This window comes from Phoca vitulina, unplaced genomic scaffold, assembly GCF_004348235.1.
Source record: "Phoca vitulina isolate PV1807 unplaced genomic scaffold, GSC_HSeal_1.0 scaffold33, whole genome shotgun sequence".
Taxonomy (NCBI): Eukaryota; Metazoa; Chordata; class Mammalia; order Carnivora; family Phocidae; genus Phoca; species Phoca vitulina.
In genome coordinates, this window is record NW_022589736.1 from 19503423 (window position 1) to 19521248 (window position 17826).

The following is a 17826-nucleotide window of genomic DNA, read 5'->3' on the forward strand; positions in this document are numbered from 1 at the left end:
TTTCCTAGGTGCCTAAGAATTCCTACCACTGTATAAATCTGAGCTAACTTAGAAAAATATGAATGGATCTACTGCCCTCAGTCTTTTACTGTCCTTGCTATGCTCTTTACCCAGTTTAGATTCCATGTTATATCACATTACTCTCTTATACACATGCTTCTGTGTCTTAGATATAAGCATGACAAAAATGCTGCTGTGGTTAAATCCAATTCTTCACCAACTTCACATCTACATCCAGGCAGCTAAAAAAAGCCCATCACTATCCCAACAAATCTTACATTCATGACCATTGTATTCACGGAGCCCATAGTGCAAATTGGAATTGCTAGGATGTGTCCATAGCCCATTCTCACTTCCATTTTCCTAGATTAACATTTCATACCTCCTAGCTCTTACCACCTCCTTCCCCATCCCCATTCTCATCTGGTGACCTTGCTTCATATTTCACTGAGAAAACTCAAACAACCAAAAGAGACCTTCCTGTCTCTTACGACATTGACCGGCCCACCAATATCTGCACCCGTGTACTCCGCCTCCCCTCCGATTTCCATGGATAAACTGTTGCATGCTACCATCTAAAGCCACTTGTGCATCAAAATGTATCCCATCTCACCTCCTCAAAGATACTGCTAGCAATTTCCCCTTTTAATGGATCTCTCATTAGCATACAACCATGATCATTTCTCTCATCGTAAAATAAAGTACTCCCTGAGTTCACCTCCAACTACTGCCCCATTTCACTGTATTCCTGTACAAATAACTCCCCACCACCACCACCAAAGGAGTGCTCTTGATTCACTTTCTTGGATTCCCCTCATTCTCAATCCAAGCAAGCATTTCCACTCACCAAAACTGCTCATGATAAGGCTGCCCATCACTGACCTGGTGCTAGGTCCACTGGAAGTTCTCAGTCCTCATTTTATGTGGCCCAGCAGCAACATCTGACACAGCTATCTCTCCACTGTCTTTCAATCCCTTTCTTCACATTGTTTCCAGGGTGTCCTACTACTCCTCTGGTTTTCCTCTGACATCATTGGCCATTCCTTCTCCTTTCCCCAACCTCTGAATGTTGGCACACAGTACCCGTGCGGCTCAGTCTTCCGGCCTCTTCTACTCTCTATTGCCACCCACATCAGTTTTATGGCTTTATGTATTATCTATATGCTGATGACTTGCAAATTTCTATTTTATACGTATTTACATTTCCAATCTATATTTTTATTTCCAGTCTATACCTCTGTCCTGAACTCCAGGCTCAAACATCTAATTGCCTGCTCAACATCATCCCTTGCAAGTCTAATAGACACTTCAGTTTAAAATCTCCAAAACTAACTTTCTGACTTTTCCCTGCAGAACTTGCTCCTCCCATAGTCACCCTCACCCAAAATCTGTAGGAGTCATCCTTAATTACCCTCACATTTCCATAACCCACATCCAGTGCATCAGCAACTCCTTACAACTCCACCTTAAACACATCTCCAGAACTTCTTGCCACCTCCACGATGCTTCCCTGAATAACTGTCTCCAAACCAGTCACCCTTGCCCTCTTCCAGCCTGTTTTCAAGGCAACAGCCAAAAGGATACTTGAAATAGTAAAGAGGCTTATGTCACTCTTCTGTGACTTCCCATCACTCGAGCATTAACTAATGTCCTGTCAGACCCTGCCAACAGCTCGACCCAAACATCCACCCCTGGGACCTCCCTCTCTCTGGTCTCTTTTCCTCCTCACTTTGTTTCTCTCAGCAAACTGCAGAGATTCCTCAAACAGATCAGATGCCCTCCAGCCTCAGACCACCCACACTTGCTTTTTCTCTAGCTAAAATATGCATTCCACGACCTCCATATTGCTCATCACCTCCAAGTCTTTCCTCAAAAACCACCTTCACAGGGTGCATTTCTCACTACCCTCCTAAAAACTGCATACTCACTCCCCTCAATACTCCCGATGCCCCTCCCCTTCCTCTCTTGCTCACCACCGCCCTTACCACAATCCTACATGCCATAACTTGTATTCATTTAATTTATTATCTGTCTCCTCTTAACTAGAAGGGAAGCTACACAATAAAGACAATTTTGGTCCCAGTGGTTTGTTGCTACCTCCCCAGTACTTGGCATATGTAAGTACTAACTGTCTGTTTAATCAACCAACCAATCAATTAAAATCTGCCTCCAGATCAAAGTAGGTGAAGATACTAGTGTGTCTAAGCATTTCAGGAACCATGTAATTTTATGGAATTTGAAACAAGAAAGCATCAACTGGCCCTATCCTTCTTGAGCTGAAGAATCTTAGGTCCAGCACAGAACGGTTACAAGGTCACACTGAGTTTTGAACACAGACTAACCCATAATGAAAGAAAACATATTGTCAAATACATATATGTGGGGAAAAAGCAGTAAAATCTGAAATAAAGTTATTTAAGACTTACTATATTTTATGACAATGCAACAGGCTCTATAATTAAGCCAGATCATAAGGTTTTTATGGATCTCAAGAAAATGTATTTGATGTGTACATATCATAATGTACATATATATATATATATCAGTGTATATATTGATACTTCAGTAATGTGCTGTCAAATCAAGTTTTAGCGGCAGAATTTAGTAGTTTAGAAAGTGTCAAGTCTTATAATTAAGAACATAAAAAAATCTCTTAAATGTTGCAGTTAAATGTAATTTTATGAAGACTTCTACTCTACAAATGTATTAGTAAATCTGGGATTCAAGAAGATCTTCAGATAGTCTTCACAAATGATAACCTGAACTCAACACGTGATGAATGCCATCACTGAACAGTCTTTACTTTGGCTGAATCTGAAATCATTCAGATTATGAATGTCTACATAATGTTTCATAGGTTATGTGTAGTTCCACCTTCAACATGTTGTGAGCAGTTTTTGCTGTGAAGACAGTCTCACCTGATCGTGCATTAATGCTGCAATGTGTGTTGTTTTGCCTCCAGGTGCTGCACACAGATCTAGAATCTTCTCTCCGGGTTGAGGATCCAGAACATGAGTTACTACAGCAGATGGCAAATTCTATAAAGGAAAAAAAATCAATTATCAGTGATTCTAAATCCTTTTAAAGTTCAGAATCAGAGAACATAAAGAAATCTTTGGAGGTAATCCAGTATAGCATTCTCTGCCAAGAATAGGTTTTCTGTAAACATAGTGTCATGAAATTCACAGTTTCCTAGAGTATCCTATGATCTCATTGGACATTCACACATGAGACACACACATGCACATGCATGATGCATTTCCCCTATCAATTTAACTAAAAAAGCACATTTTTTCCCTCAATTCAGTGGCTCTCAATATTTTGAAGGCCAAAGCCCTTTCAGAAATATAACAAAGCTCTGGATCTTTTTCTAAGAAAATGTACAAAATTTTGGAATTTTGGGTGCTTCACCATCTAACGCCCACTTAAGAATTCTAGTTTTATGCTGCTAATGCCACTCAAAGACGTCTGGGTTCCTATCTCCCCGCCACTACCACATTTCTGTAGGAGAAAAGTAAAATGTAAACCAATCTATTTCTGATTGGCACCCAGAAGTATGAGATTGGACAACTCATGTATCTACAGCAATAAGCTATATGGCAACAAGTTATATTATACCGTTAATTCATTATTAGTTTTGATCATACAAGGACTGCTACTCTAGGATAAGTTTGCCTTAAATAAAATAGAATAATATCCCAAAGTAATGCATTTTTTTAAAAGACTGTATTTATTTGAGAGAGAGAGAGCGTACACAAGGAGTGGGGAGAGGGAGAGGTAGAAGCAGATTCCCCACTGAGCAGGGCGCCTAATGCAGAACCCTGGGATCGTGACCTGAGCCATAGGCAGATGCTTAACTGACTGAGCTGCCCAGGTGCCTCAGTAATGCATTTTTTTTAAAGTAATGTATTTTCTAAATTACTTTCCAAGAAAAAAACAGTAGAGGCTAATAAGCAATTAACACACTTTTGGGCAACACAGGGTTTTTTAAAAAGTTTAAAATCAGTTGAGAGGGGCACCTGGGTGGCTCAGCCATTAAGCGTCTGCCTTCGGCTCAGGTCATGATCCCAGGGTCCTGGGATCGAGCCCCACATCGGGCTCCCTGCTCAGCGGGAAACCTGCCTCTCTCCCACTCCCCCTGCTTGTGTTCCCTCTCTCACTGTCTCTCTCTGTCAAATAAATAAAATCTTTAAAAAATAAAAAAATAAATTAAAAAAAAAAATAAAATCAGTTGAGAAAAAGAAGAGAGTATGTACAAAGTTTTTTTGTTTTTGGGGGTCTGTTTTTTGTTTTGTTTTGTTTTTACTGCTTAACCAAAGGTAGATCAGAAAAAATAAACCACAAAAAATATGGTAATAGAAAAAAACCTTAGATTTGAAATAACTTACCAAAGTTATGTTTCAATGTCTTTAAATATTTTACTCTGACAAATACTTGCCTGTAAAAATAAGTAGCTGGGCAGTACATTGTCAAATGAGGGGCTGAGATATATCGGTTCTGTCATTCTTATGCCTATACCTCTGAAAAGCAGAAAAATCTAATATTAGTCTGTATAAATTCCACAGTCCATACAAACTCAATTTCCAGGGACATACCCACATAGCACAACAAATATAAGATGTTCTGCCTTTTTAAAACCTTTTTTACTCAATACCACAATACTTAGGATATTCCTGTGAATTGTCTATGACTTAGTCCTTGCAGTAGAAGGCCATCAGGAAAACTAAAAAGGATAGTTAAATTTTTCATTTAGGCACAAAGGAGTTTCTTCAGAGATTTGAACAAACTAAAAAGGCAAAGAACATGAGTCTTTTTTTTTTTAACATAGCTACTTAATTAAAAATGCTATTTATGTTAACATAATGCGTTTGTTCTTATTTTTAATGCCAGTTCTTATTTATTTTTAATGCCAGTATATTAGTTTCAAGTGTACAATATCCTGATTCAACATTTCTATATGTTACTCAGTGCTCATCAAGTAAGTGTACTCTTTTTTTTTTTTATTTAAAGATTTATTTTAGAGAGCGAGCGAGCATGCACGAGAGAGGGTGGGGCTGAGGGAAAGGGAGAGAGTTGCAGACTCTGCACTGAGTGTGGAGCCTGACGTGGGGCTCGATCTCATGACCCTGAGATCACAACTGAGCTGAAACCAAGAGTCAGATACTTAACTGACCGTACCACACAGGTACCCCAGGGTAAGTGTACTCTTAATCCCCTTCACCGATTTCACCCATCCCCTACCCACCTCCCTCTGGGAACCATCTGTGTGCTCTCTATAGTTAAGAGTCTGTTTTTTGGTTTGTCTTTTTTTCCTTTGTCCATTTGTTTTGTTTCTTAAATTCCACATATGAGATCATATGGTATTTGTCTTTCTCTAACAACTGCATCTTTATTTGTTGATTCATTCTAATCCTTCTGGTGGGATTTTCTGAATGCTTCAGTTTGCAAGGCACTATGCTAGGTACTTGTATGAAAAATAAAAATATACTTAAGAATCATGCTGATGCTAAGCAACCACAAATATGCCACACAACTCTCTCATCTCTTTAGAGAATAACTGCCCACTACTGACATAATCCTCAACATGAGCTTTTCTACCTTTATCCCATGTTATAAGCGGCAGTGGAACTGATCAGAGCAGGAATGTCCAGGACCCAGGAGAACGTGGTGGACGATATTTCATTAGAACAAACATCGCCATCTGAGAGAGGCTGTCAGTGACCATCAGAGGCAAGAGAAAGCATACAAATACTGTTGGAGAAAGCCAAACATGGCCTGGTGTATCAGACCACACCAGAGAGAGCAAGAAAAAAAGGGAAATCAACACCATGTTCGAGGGATTAGAGGGGCACAGAAAAAGTGCACTCTAATAATAAAGGCAAGATTAAGAATCTGGATTTAAAAAAAAAAAAAAAGAATCTGGATTTAAACCAGGTACAGGAGTACAAGCAAGGAATACAGTCTAAGCAAGGAGAACAAGAACACACCCCTCAGGTCCAGTACACTAGACAAGTTCAGAGCTTCTGAACCAATGTTGGCAGGGAAGCACCTATGTGGATGATGTGCACTGAGCTTGAGGTAGGTAGGTGGGCTCACTTTACTCACAACACTCCTGACACCAAATGTGTGGTGTTTTTTCTCGCACCAGTCCTGGCACGACCTGCCAGGGGTTATTGTGAGGCGCCACGGGCTCAACGGTTGGATCCAACAAGACTGGTGTCGCTCCTGGGGCGCCTGGGTGGCTCAGTTGTTAAGCATCTGCCTTCAGCTCGGGTCATGATCCCAGGGTCCTGGGATCGAGCCCCGCATCGGGCTCCCTGCTCCACAGGAGGCCTGCTTCTTCCTCTCCCACTCCCCCTGCTTGTGTTCCCTCTCCCGCTGTGTCTCTCTCTGTCAAATAAATAAATAAAATCTTTAAAAAAAAAAAAAGACCGGTGTCGCTCCAGACACCAGCTGCACATCCGGGTTGCCATCTGTACTTCTCACCAACGGGCTGTGAATTTGGGGGTTTCCACACTGCCCTCCGCAGGTTTGAAAATTCCCTAGAACAACTCACACAACTCAGAACAACATTTACTAGCACCGGTTTACTATGGAGGATACAACTTAGAAATGGCTGAAGGAGAGAGATACACAGGAGAAGGTAAGGGAGAGGTGTATGGTTCACCACCTTCCCCACACCTAGATGTGTTCACCAGCCTGAACCCCATCATTTAGGAGTCTTTATGACTGATTGATTAAATCACTGACCACTGGATGTGAACTGAATTTCCAGGCCCTCTCCCCTCCCTGGAGGTCCGGGGGTAGAGCCACAAGTTCCAACCTTCTAACTACAAGGTTGGTTCCTCCGTCAAGTGCCTTCCAGAAGCTATCTAGGGACCCCCACCTACCAGTCATCTCATTAGCATACAAAAGACACTCATCTCTGCAGAGATTCCAAGGATTTGGGGAGCTGTGTGCCAAGAACCCAAAGACCAAATCATTATTATGCCACAAAAGGGTAAGTTTACGCTGCTTTTTAGAGTGAAATAATTTCTGTAGATATTCATGGACTACAACTACAGTGGTAATGACTGTGATGTCCAGTCGGTTCTAACAGCCTTTGTCATACAATAAACGTTAACTCCTTTCTCCCTCTTCCCATCCCTTTTATCCTCACTTGCTTCTTTACCACCTGACATGTCTGAATCTGTACTTTTAATCAGAGTTAAATCAGAGTTAGTTAATCAGTTGGTCTTTGGTCCTTGCTCCAGCCAGAATCAAATCTAACCATTTCCTACATAGTACCTGCCCCTGACCAGAAAAAATACAAAGGAACCTTCTGAAAAGTCAAAGCCTCACATTCAAAAGTCAGTCATTTGTTGAGACAACTGGCGCACTGACCTTGATCAACACCTCAGCCCCTGCCCAGTCTGGACCCATTACTGGACACCTTGAATTCCATGACCTGCTCACTCTTTCATAATTTAAATGACTTTCTGACTTGCACGACACTAGTCCTCTGAAAAATACTCAAACGTTAACATTTATATGCCTGCCTCTAATCCAGTTCCTACCTAGTGCTTCAAGTTCTGCTATTTCTTTGTCTCCTTCTGACCACCAGCACAAGTTGTCCATCTTTGCAGTATTTAACTTAAAACGACTCGACAAAGAATAATTTAAACCAATTATTGTTCCAGTATGGGATTACGTTTCTTTTTTTTCCCTTGACTGCCTTTTTTTTTTTTTTTGGAAATTGGGCAAATTTTTTATTTTTATTTTTTAAAAAGATTATATTTTTATTTATTTGAGAGTATAAGCAGGGGGAGAGGTAGAGGGAGAGGGAGAAGCAGACTCCCCACTGAGCAAGGAGCCCACTGCAGGGCTCGATCCCAGGACGAGCTTCCCAGGATGCCCCTACATGTTTCTTTTAAAGTTGTTTTTGTGGAGTGCCTGGGTGGCTTATGCCTTTGGCTCAAGTCATGATACCAGGGTCCTGGGATAGAGCCCCACGTCAGGCTCCCTTCTCAGCGGGGAGTCTGCTTCTCCCTCTCCCTCTGCCTTCTGTTCCCCAAGCTCTCTCTCTCTCTCTGTCAAATAAATAAATAAAATCTTTTAAAAAGTAAAAAATAAAACTGTTTTTTTAATATGTATTTCCATATAGTAACACAAAGAACCAGATCTCATATGATAAACAGGTTGTTAGTAAATTAATCTACCTCTATGAAGTCTATGACTGAGGTCCACTGTAATTCAAGAAAGCAAAGGGTGCAAATTTACTAGTTGAATAACAAAGTACCACTGGTAGACACAGTTCTAAAATTTTATAATAAGAAACATGATATATGTGTAGCATTTCTTTGTTATGGAAGCATGCTTTTCCTCACATAGGCAGAGAAAGAAATTCTAACAGCATAACTGAATGCTGAGTTTAAAAGTTGAGTTTTAAAAAAAACAACAGTTTTTTGAAAGATGGCTGCCTGCTACTCCTACCAACAAACATTACTCAGAAAAGTCTGTCAGCAAAGTTACTGGAACTACGACATTGAATAATATAACAGAATGAGGAGTGGAAGAGGGTTCAAGATGGCAGAATAGTAAGATCCTGAGCTCACCTCTTCCCACAAACACAACAAACTGAACGGACCTAGAAACTGGATGAACAGAGCCCCCACAACAAGGGACAGCATCAAGATGAGTGGAAGAGGCAAGGATACAGTCTTGCTAAGGAAAAAAACCAAACCCCTGGAGCAACGTTCCATGGTCAGAAGAGACCTCAAAGGAATGTTATCTCCCTGAGGAGAGTTTCAAACTCCACATCCAACAACCCAACCCTTAGATAATTCATGAAGAGATGAGCTTCCAAAACATCTGACCTTAAAAACCAATAGGGAGTATGTCCAGGAAAACTACAAAACTGTAAGGAAAGGAAACCCCATTCATAAAGGGCTTGCACACAAACTCAACCCAGAAACCAGTACAAATGGTTCCAAATCAGATCAAAAACCGTATCAAAAAGATCAAAAGCCAAATAAAAAAGCACAAAGACCATAGGTAAAGTAGGCGTACTTACTAATCTTGGAGCACCTGCTTAAGAGGATTGGGTGGGGGGGCGTGCCTCGAATCTCCCTGAGAAGTAAGACACTGGTGACAGCCATTTTTGCTATCTTGTTCTGCCCTGCTGATGCTGGAGCTGACAGACACTGTTTTGAAATCTCTCTAGAATGTAAATGCCAGGGTGCACATGCCACTGAGAGCCCCATACAGCCCTGCCCCTCAGCAGAGCCTTGCAGTCTATAGGACTCCACCTACAGCACACCTGTAGCTATCAGGAATAGGCTGCCAGCTAACCAGGCAGGGGAGGGAAGCCAGCCTCACCCAAGAGGGCACCTGCAGCTGTCCAAGGGGCTGCCACAAGAGGAGGACGCACAAAGCCCACTCAGGGAACACTCTTGAAGCACCTGTGTCTGGGTACCAGGTAAGAGAATTGTACTACTGCGCCCTTTAGGACATCTCTTATATAAGGCCACTCCTTCAACACCAGATGTAGATGAACTACCTAATACACAGAAACAAACACAGTTAGGCATAATGAGGAGACAGAAGAGTATGTTCCAAACAAAATAACACAAAACATCAGAAAAAGAACTAAACAAAATGGAAATAAACAATTTATCCAATAAAAAGTCCAAAGTAATTGCCATAAAACTGCTCATCAAACTCGAGACAAAAATGGATAAACACAGTGAGAACTTCAACAAAAAGAAAATATAAAAAAGTTCCAATCAGAGCTGAAGAATAACAGAAATAAAAATACACTATAGGGAATAAACAGCAGATTAGTAACACAGAAGAAAAGAGCAGTGATCTGGAAAACAAGGAAGTAAAAATCACCCAAACTGAACAACAAAAAGAAAAAGGAATTTTAAAAATGAGGATAGTTTAAGGGACCTGTGAGCTAACAGGTGCACTAACGTTCCCTTTATAGGAGTCCCCAAAGGAGGAGAGAGAGAGAGAAAGTGGCAGAAAATTTATTTGAGAAATAATAGATGAAAACTTCCCTCATTTGGCAAAGGAAGCAGACATCCAGATCTAGGAAAAAGAGAATCCCCAAAACAATGAACCCAAAGGGATCCACACCAAGATACATCATAACTAAAATGTCAAAAATTAAAAAACAAAGACAGACTCTTAAAAGCAGCAGAAAAAAAATTAGTTACATATAAGGGAATCCCCATAAGGCTATCAGCTGATTTCTCAGCATAAAGTTTGCAGGCCAGAAGAGAATGAGTGACACAATACATTCAGACTGCTTACAATCAAGATTAATCAGCAAGGTTATCATTCACAATTGAAGGGGAAGATAAAGAGCTTCCCAGAGAAGCAAAAGTTAAAGGAGTTCATCACCCCTGAACTAGTTTTATAGTATTAAACAGACTTCCATTTAATAAGAAGTAAAATATATGAGAGAAAAAAATCTCACTAGTAAAGGCAAATATATAGTAAAGGTAGTGGATCAACCCCTTACAAAGCTAGTCTGAAGGTTAAAAGATAAAAGTAGTAAAATCAACTATATCTATAATAATTAGCTAAGGAATACATAAAATAAAAAGATGTAAAATATGATGGCATAAACATAAAATGCTGCAGGGAAGAGAGAAATGTTTTGGAATGTTTGGAATTTAAGCAACCACCAACTTGAAATAGACTGTTATATACATAGGTTATTAGAGACAAATCTCACGGTTACCACAAACCAAAAACCTGTAATAGATACACAAAAAGTAAAGAGGAAGTAATCCAAGCCTAACACTGAAATAATCAAATCCCAAGAGAAGAACAAAGAATTACAAAAACAATCAGAAAACAACAAAACGGCAATAAGTACACATGTATCAATAATTACTTTAAATGAAAGTGGACTAAACAATCCAAGCAAAACACATAGCATGAATGAATGGATAAAAAACAAGACCCATCTATAAGCTGACTACAAGAGATTCACTTCAGACCCAAAGACAAATACAGACTGAAAGTACAGGGCTATAAAAAAATATTCCATGCAAATGAAAACAAAAAGAAAGCAGGGGTACCAATACATGTAGGACACAAAACAGACTTTAAAACAAAGGCTGTAATAAGAGGCAAAGAAGGATATTAAATAATCATAAAGAGAATCATTATAATAGTAACAATAGCAGGAGACTTTAAAACCATATTTACATCAGTAGATAGATCATCCAGACAGAAAATAATGTAATAAGAGCAAACACCACATCAAACCACATGGACTTGATACATACAGAATATTCCATACCCAAACAGCAGACTACACATTCTTCTCAAATGTACCTTTAACATTTTCCTGGATAGATCATGTTAGGCCACAAAAGAAATCTCAATAAATTTAACAAGACTGAAATCATATCAAGCTTTTCTTCCTATCACAACAGTATGAAACTAGAAATCAATTATAAGTAGAAATCCATCACAGGAAGAAAACTGTCCACTTATGATAAATGAATGAAGAAAATGCAGTGTACACACACACACACACACACAGAGAGAGAGAGAGAGAGAGAGAGAGAGAGAGAGAGAGAGAGAGGAATATTACTCAGTCATAAAAAAGAATGAAATGCCATTCATGACAACATAGATGGCCCCAGAGGGTATTATGCTAAGTGAAATAAGTCAGACAGATAAAGACAAATACGGTATGATTTAACTTGTATGTGGAATCTAAAAAACAAATGAACAAACAAAACAAAACAGAAACAGAAACATAGAGATTTGATGGGTGCCATAGAGAAGGGGATAAGGGTAATGAATAAAGTGAGAAAGATTAACTTTCCAGTTATAAATGAGTTATGGGGATTAAGTTATGGGGATTAAATAAATTATAAACAGATGAAATAAATTATCAATAAAACATGGAATGTAAGGTACAACACGAGGAATATAGTTAATAATATTGTAACAACTTTGTATAACCACAGATGGTAATGCCTTATTGTGGTGACCATTTTCTAATGCATATGAATATTGAATCACTGTGTTGTACACCTGAAATACAATATTATGTATCAATTATAATTAAGTAAAAAAAAAATTAAGCCAGTCACAAAAAAAAAGAGAGGATGAAGAGTATACCACTAAAAATAGAACCAAAGGAGGAAGTCAAAATGTTTATTTCCTATTACAGACCCAAAGATAAACACATATATATATATATGCTTTATCTTTATATTCATAAAGTCTTCTAAGGAGAATAAAATCTTTGCTCTTGGCCATTTGGAAAGTACTGCTATCTAGAGTTAGTTAATCCAATAATCTGTTTCTTCAGAAGAATTAACTTCAACTATAAACCCAGACTGTTGCAACATGAAAACTGTTCCAGGAATCAGGGATGTAGTCCAGTTCTGCACGGATAAATTCAGTTTTCGGCATGTCTACATCAGCTGTCAACTGTGGAGTAATGGAGCTGTCCACAGAACTCCTTAAATAGCTGAAAATATGAAGCAAAATGATTCTGGACTGCCCACAGATTTAATTTATTTAGAGTCAGTAGCAACCCAAGATGATTAAAAACTTTAATTTGGTTTGAGTAAATCCAAATGTTCTTTTTTTTTTTTTTTAAAGATTTGAGAGCACTTGCAAGCGTGAACCAGGGAAGGGGCAGAGAAAGAGGATCTCAAGCAGACTCCACACTGAGTATGGAGCCTGACATGGGGACCGATCCCATGACCCTGAGATCATGACCTGAGCTGAAATCAAGAGTCGGACGCTCAACAGGCTGAGCTACCCAGGCACCCCAGATCCAAGTATTAATTCTTGACCACAAGTAGCCATGTGATTGCTGGCTTTCTGGTAAAAAAAATGTCTTAATAAAAACTTTTCTTTTTAATTTATATTAAAATCATAATCTTTTTGTTTCACAAAAACCAGACTGTTTAAACAGTTCTAGATAAGTCACATAATTCATCCTTTATCAAGATGCAAATCCCCAAAAGGTGCAAAAATTTTCAAATCACTAAATAAAATTCAAAAGGAAAACTGAAACTAACAATTACAGCATGACTGCTTGCTTATGTAGGTGAGCCCTATAATCTAAGCATTTACTCTTCTACCCAAAAGCAATTTTTCAAAAAAGCATGGAAATATGCATTGAACAATTATTTTCCAAATTTATACCCCCCAAAAATATTTTTATAATGCAACTAGATATATTTTTTACATTGTTTTTATTTTTCTTGAACCACCAAAAAGAATGCATATTTCCTCCAAACACTTGATGACATACTTCAGTTCAGGTAGCCCACTGAAGATTTCTTTGCGGCTTAGTTCAGAAATTCCATTTCCAAGAAATACTTTTGTTCCATCAAATTCTTTGGCTCCTTTCTTACATTTGCCTTTTATATCAGAGTATACAGAAATAACATCTCCAGCTTTCATAACTAGAAAGAAGAAAATCAGATTATACTTATTAGACTATATTTTGGTATAAGAATAGTGAAAATTCTTTAAGCTAGACTAGGGACATCTAAGGGCATCAATTGTGGGCATGAAGAGGTCTAAACTGGCTCATTATCTCAAAATAACCCCTTATAGAAAATATGACTTTTTACTTTTAAATGTTCCATCACAATATATCTAACTGAAGACTTTTTTTCTAGGAGAACAAAAAAATACAAATCTTCAAAACATCCTATCTAAAAAAAAAAAAATCCTATCTAAACTGGAACTCTTTAGCTAAGCAGAAAATGAAGGGTATCTCCTATTTATTTTTTCCAAACTTAACATTCCCTAAACAACTTCATATAAATTTTGGTATCTTTGGCTCAATCCTCAAAGTTCTAAGTTTCCCTTAAAAAGATTCATCAAAAATGTACACTAAAATCCCTCAAAGAAATGTTTCTAAATCGCCTAACCCTATTGTTATTTCTTTGCAGGTTTCCTATTACAGCAATTAAGACAGAGATTTTAGTAAGTACATTCATTCATATGTGTGCATGTGTGTATATACATGAACATGTGTATACATACGTACATGTACCTATGTATATATATGTATATATACACAGTGTATGGAGTTGATTCTTACAGCTAATTAAGTCTAGAGGTTTTTGTAGCCATTTCATTAAATTATTTTCAGTAACCAATCCCAGGGACTTTAATAATGGGAAACTCTATTCCACTTTCATGTTCTTAGACCTAGCCTGTCATAAATTTGTCTAGCCCATTAACTTGGTAACAGTAGTGAGCAGTCTATCAACTAGAGCTAGAAGGACTGTTCAAATCGCATAGATCAGAGGTCAAAGAACTTTTCCTATAAAGGGCATGTGAACTCCTTAGGCTTTATGAGCCACATAAGGTCTGTTGGCATATTCTTCTTTGTATTTTTTTTAAACAAGCTTTTAAAAATGGAAAAACCATTTTCAGCTGTGAGCCACACAAAAACAGACATAGGCCAGATTTGGCCAGCGGGCAGTTTAGCACACCCGAATGCACGTCAAATTATTTCACAGATAACATAACTAAAGCCCACAGACTGAATAACTTCCCAATAGAGCAAAACACATGTGTCTTGATTTCAAGCCCAATAAATTAAGACTGAACCACAGTGACTAACTTATTAAGCATATGTCATCAACTGAGTGAGTAAATTAAGAATACTGGCTTTTATTTCAAATATTAAGATCCCAAGTTCAGAAGGTTACCCTCACAAATGACAACAGAAGTCTGAGGGCAATGGAGTTAAGAATACAAAATAAAATTTCACTGACATCTTACACTCTATTAATCAGTAATGATCCTCTAAACATCATCTCACACTCTTTTATGGAAAGAAAAAAAACTGGCAAAGAAACCACATATGGATGCCCAATTTGTGAGACCATATCAGATAAATCTCTTTCTGGCTATCCCAAATGTAAAACTTGAAAGATATCTGATAAAAGTAAATTTGAAATACATCTGAATGATAGTTAAATACATTTTCCACTTGATAATGTATACAGATTTTAAAGAATCTTTTCTTGTACAGAGAGGCTGAAACATTATACTTACATTTTGAAGCTGACACAATTCCTGGAACATAGACATGGGCTCCTCTTAACACCGCATTGCCACATTGTGCTCCAACAACTGCTTCACAATGTTGTTTTTTTATATTCTTCCTAGGGATGTAAGATGAGCAATTTTAACAGAGTAATACACCTCCAACCCCTACCAAACTTTTTAATGTTTCAATCTAAACCCTAAATAACCTCTTTTCTCCTGACTGTCCCAAGATAATGCCAACGAATGAATAAATAAGAAAAAGCAAGCAGAAAAAAAGAAGGATAAATATAGAGGAAGTAGTTTAGAGAGGGAGATGGGGCACACTTGAGAAAAAAAAAAATAGAAAGAGGTCTATCTAGTAGAAGGCAATAAAGTAGCACCAAAAACTGCTTAATCATTTAAAGAGCACTGCTGTTTCCATAATAGCATTAGAAGGAAGAAAAATAAAGTCCTTACCTTCAAAGACTAAAACAGACAATATATAAGGAATTCAAAAGCATCTCTAAAATGGTATATTGCTGTGTGGTCAATTATTCATATTTTTTTTTTTAATTATTTTTTTATTATTATGTTCAATTAGCCAGCATATAGTACACCATTAGTTTTTGATGTAGTGTTCAATGATTCATTACTTGCGTATAACACCCAGTGCTCATCACCACATGTGCCCTCCTTAATACCCATCACCCGGTTACCCAATGCCTGCCCCCCCTACTCCCTTCTATAACCCTCAGTTTGGTTCCTGGAGAGTCCGGAGTCTCTCAACTATTCATATTTTAACCAGACGAAGATGTCTTTTACTCTTCCTTTACTGTCCAACTTTTTTGAGTGTTTTCCAATTTCTCACCTTCCATTCATTCCTTAGACCACTAACAACTGAGTATCACTTCTAATACACAGAAAGACTTTTTCAAAAGTCAGGGGGTGCCTATGTGATCAGCCCTAAATAAAGACCTTAAGCACTGAGTCCCTCATGCATGTTTGTGGTTGGCAACATCTCACATGTGTTGTCACAACTCCTTGCTGCGGGAACGGAGCGTGTCATATCTTCCTTCCGTGATCTCCAGATAGTCCTATCTCACTGAGCTTCTCAGTTTTGTACCACTTGTTTGTCTCTCACGTTCTCACTGCTCATTCCCTATCTACTTCTTAAAGAGGTCCATTCCCCCATGTTCCAAAACATGCTGCATCTCTTCTCACCTTGCATTCTACTCTTGGTGACCTCAGGCTTTCAGTAATCACTTAGAAAACGATCTGTATATTCTCATGTTCGACCACTTGGGTAGCATGAATCTGAATTCCAAACCTTTATGAGGTATGGAACCACAGTTCCACATTCACAGATTTGTTTTCTTCAATCAAGACTCTAAGACAAGACAGATCCAAGGGTGCCTGGGTGGCTCAGTCGGTTAAGCGGCTGCCTTCAGCTCGGGTCATGATCTCGGGGATCGAGCCCCACATCAGGCTCCCTGCTCAGCAGGGAATCTGCTTCTTCCTCCCCCTCTGCCCCACCCCCAACTTGTACATTCTCTAATAAATAAAATAGATAATAAATAATAAAATTTGAAAAAAGATAAGAGAACTCCAACTCCTTAATTATTGTCTTGCACTGACTGCTGGATATTTCTCACCTCCTAGTGTTCATACCCTGTTATTTCCTACATTAAAAGGAAAGCCCCTAGGGGGTGCCTGGATGGCTCAGTCGTTAAGCGTCTGCCTTAGGCTCAGGTCATGATCCCAGGGTCCTGGGATTGAGCCCCGCATCAGGCTCCCTGCTCAGCGGGAAGACTGCTTCTCCCTCTCCCACTCCCCCTCCTTGTGTTCCCTCTCTTGCTGTCTCTCTGTCAAAAAATAAATAAAATCTTAAAAAATAAATAAATAAAAGGAAAACCCCTAAATTTAGAACACCGACCACCTCCTCTCCCACATCTCCCAATCCCCAAATATTAGCTCTGTTTTCAGTTACTCTTCATTCTAACCCCTAAATATCTCACTTATATTCTCAATCACTCAGTTGTGCATTTTATGGCCTTATTTTTTATTTAGTATTCCTAGGTGTCTGTAGCAGAAACATTTTCAGGTTATCTAGATTACCACATTGTTGGAAATAAAACACTCTGAAATGATTTCCTAATTTGTTTCCAGTCTTAGAATTTATCTTCTTTTAAAATTTTTTTCAAACTTTTTGGACTGTAACCCACAGAAATGCACTTAATATCACAACTCAGGACACATGTGTGTATGTATGTATGTATACACACATGCATTTATACACACTTATATTTACATCAAATGTTTCATGAAACACCTTCAGTATGTGCAGTGCAATATGATACATTACGAAATACCCATTTCTTTTTTAAAAAATGCTAAAAAAAGACATTAAATTGATTTTACAACCTACTAATGGATCATGATCTCCATGCAGTTGGAAAAATAGCTTTATGCTACTACCAGTATTCTTTGGCTCCTATTCTTTGGTTCTAAGCAAAAAACTAAACATTCCTTACTTAAAAAAAAAAAAAAAAATCTTTTACACTTCACAGCTTGCCCCTCCCAACTTCAATTGCATGTTTCACCACCCTCTCTGAAAAAGCAACTAAGTAGCCAAACCTGATCACTTTGTCATGAGCCACCTTACATTTTCATGCCTCCATACTTTTGCTTTCTCTCCACCTCACATACCCTTGACCATCTTACCCCATCAGCCTAATGCCTCATCACCTTCAAGGCTCAACTGAAATATTATCTACTTGAAGAAAATCTTTACCAACTTCCTTTCACTCA

General features: G+C 38.4%; 1 protein-coding gene across 7 annotated transcripts in view; it reads right to left on the minus strand.

Moving 5' to 3' along the window:
* NSUN6 (NOP2/Sun RNA methyltransferase 6) overlaps nt 1–17826 on the minus strand; it is a 59358-nt gene that overhangs the window by 28361 nt on the left and 13171 nt on the right. For all 7 annotated transcript variants that reach the window (XR_004301956.1, XM_032425606.1, XM_032425603.1 and 4 more), the window contains 4 exons: nt 15046–15155; nt 13280–13433; nt 4439–4520; nt 2919–3038 (listed from right to left, as the gene is read on the minus strand). Coding sequence is in view for 6 of the 7 variants with exons in the window: in XM_032425603.1 (XP_032281494.1) it covers nt 2919–3038; nt 4439–4520; nt 13280–13433; nt 15046–15155 (466 nt within the window). In the remaining variant the exon portion in view is untranslated. The remainder of the gene's footprint in view (nt 1–2918; nt 3039–4438; nt 4521–13279; nt 13434–15045; nt 15156–17826) is intronic.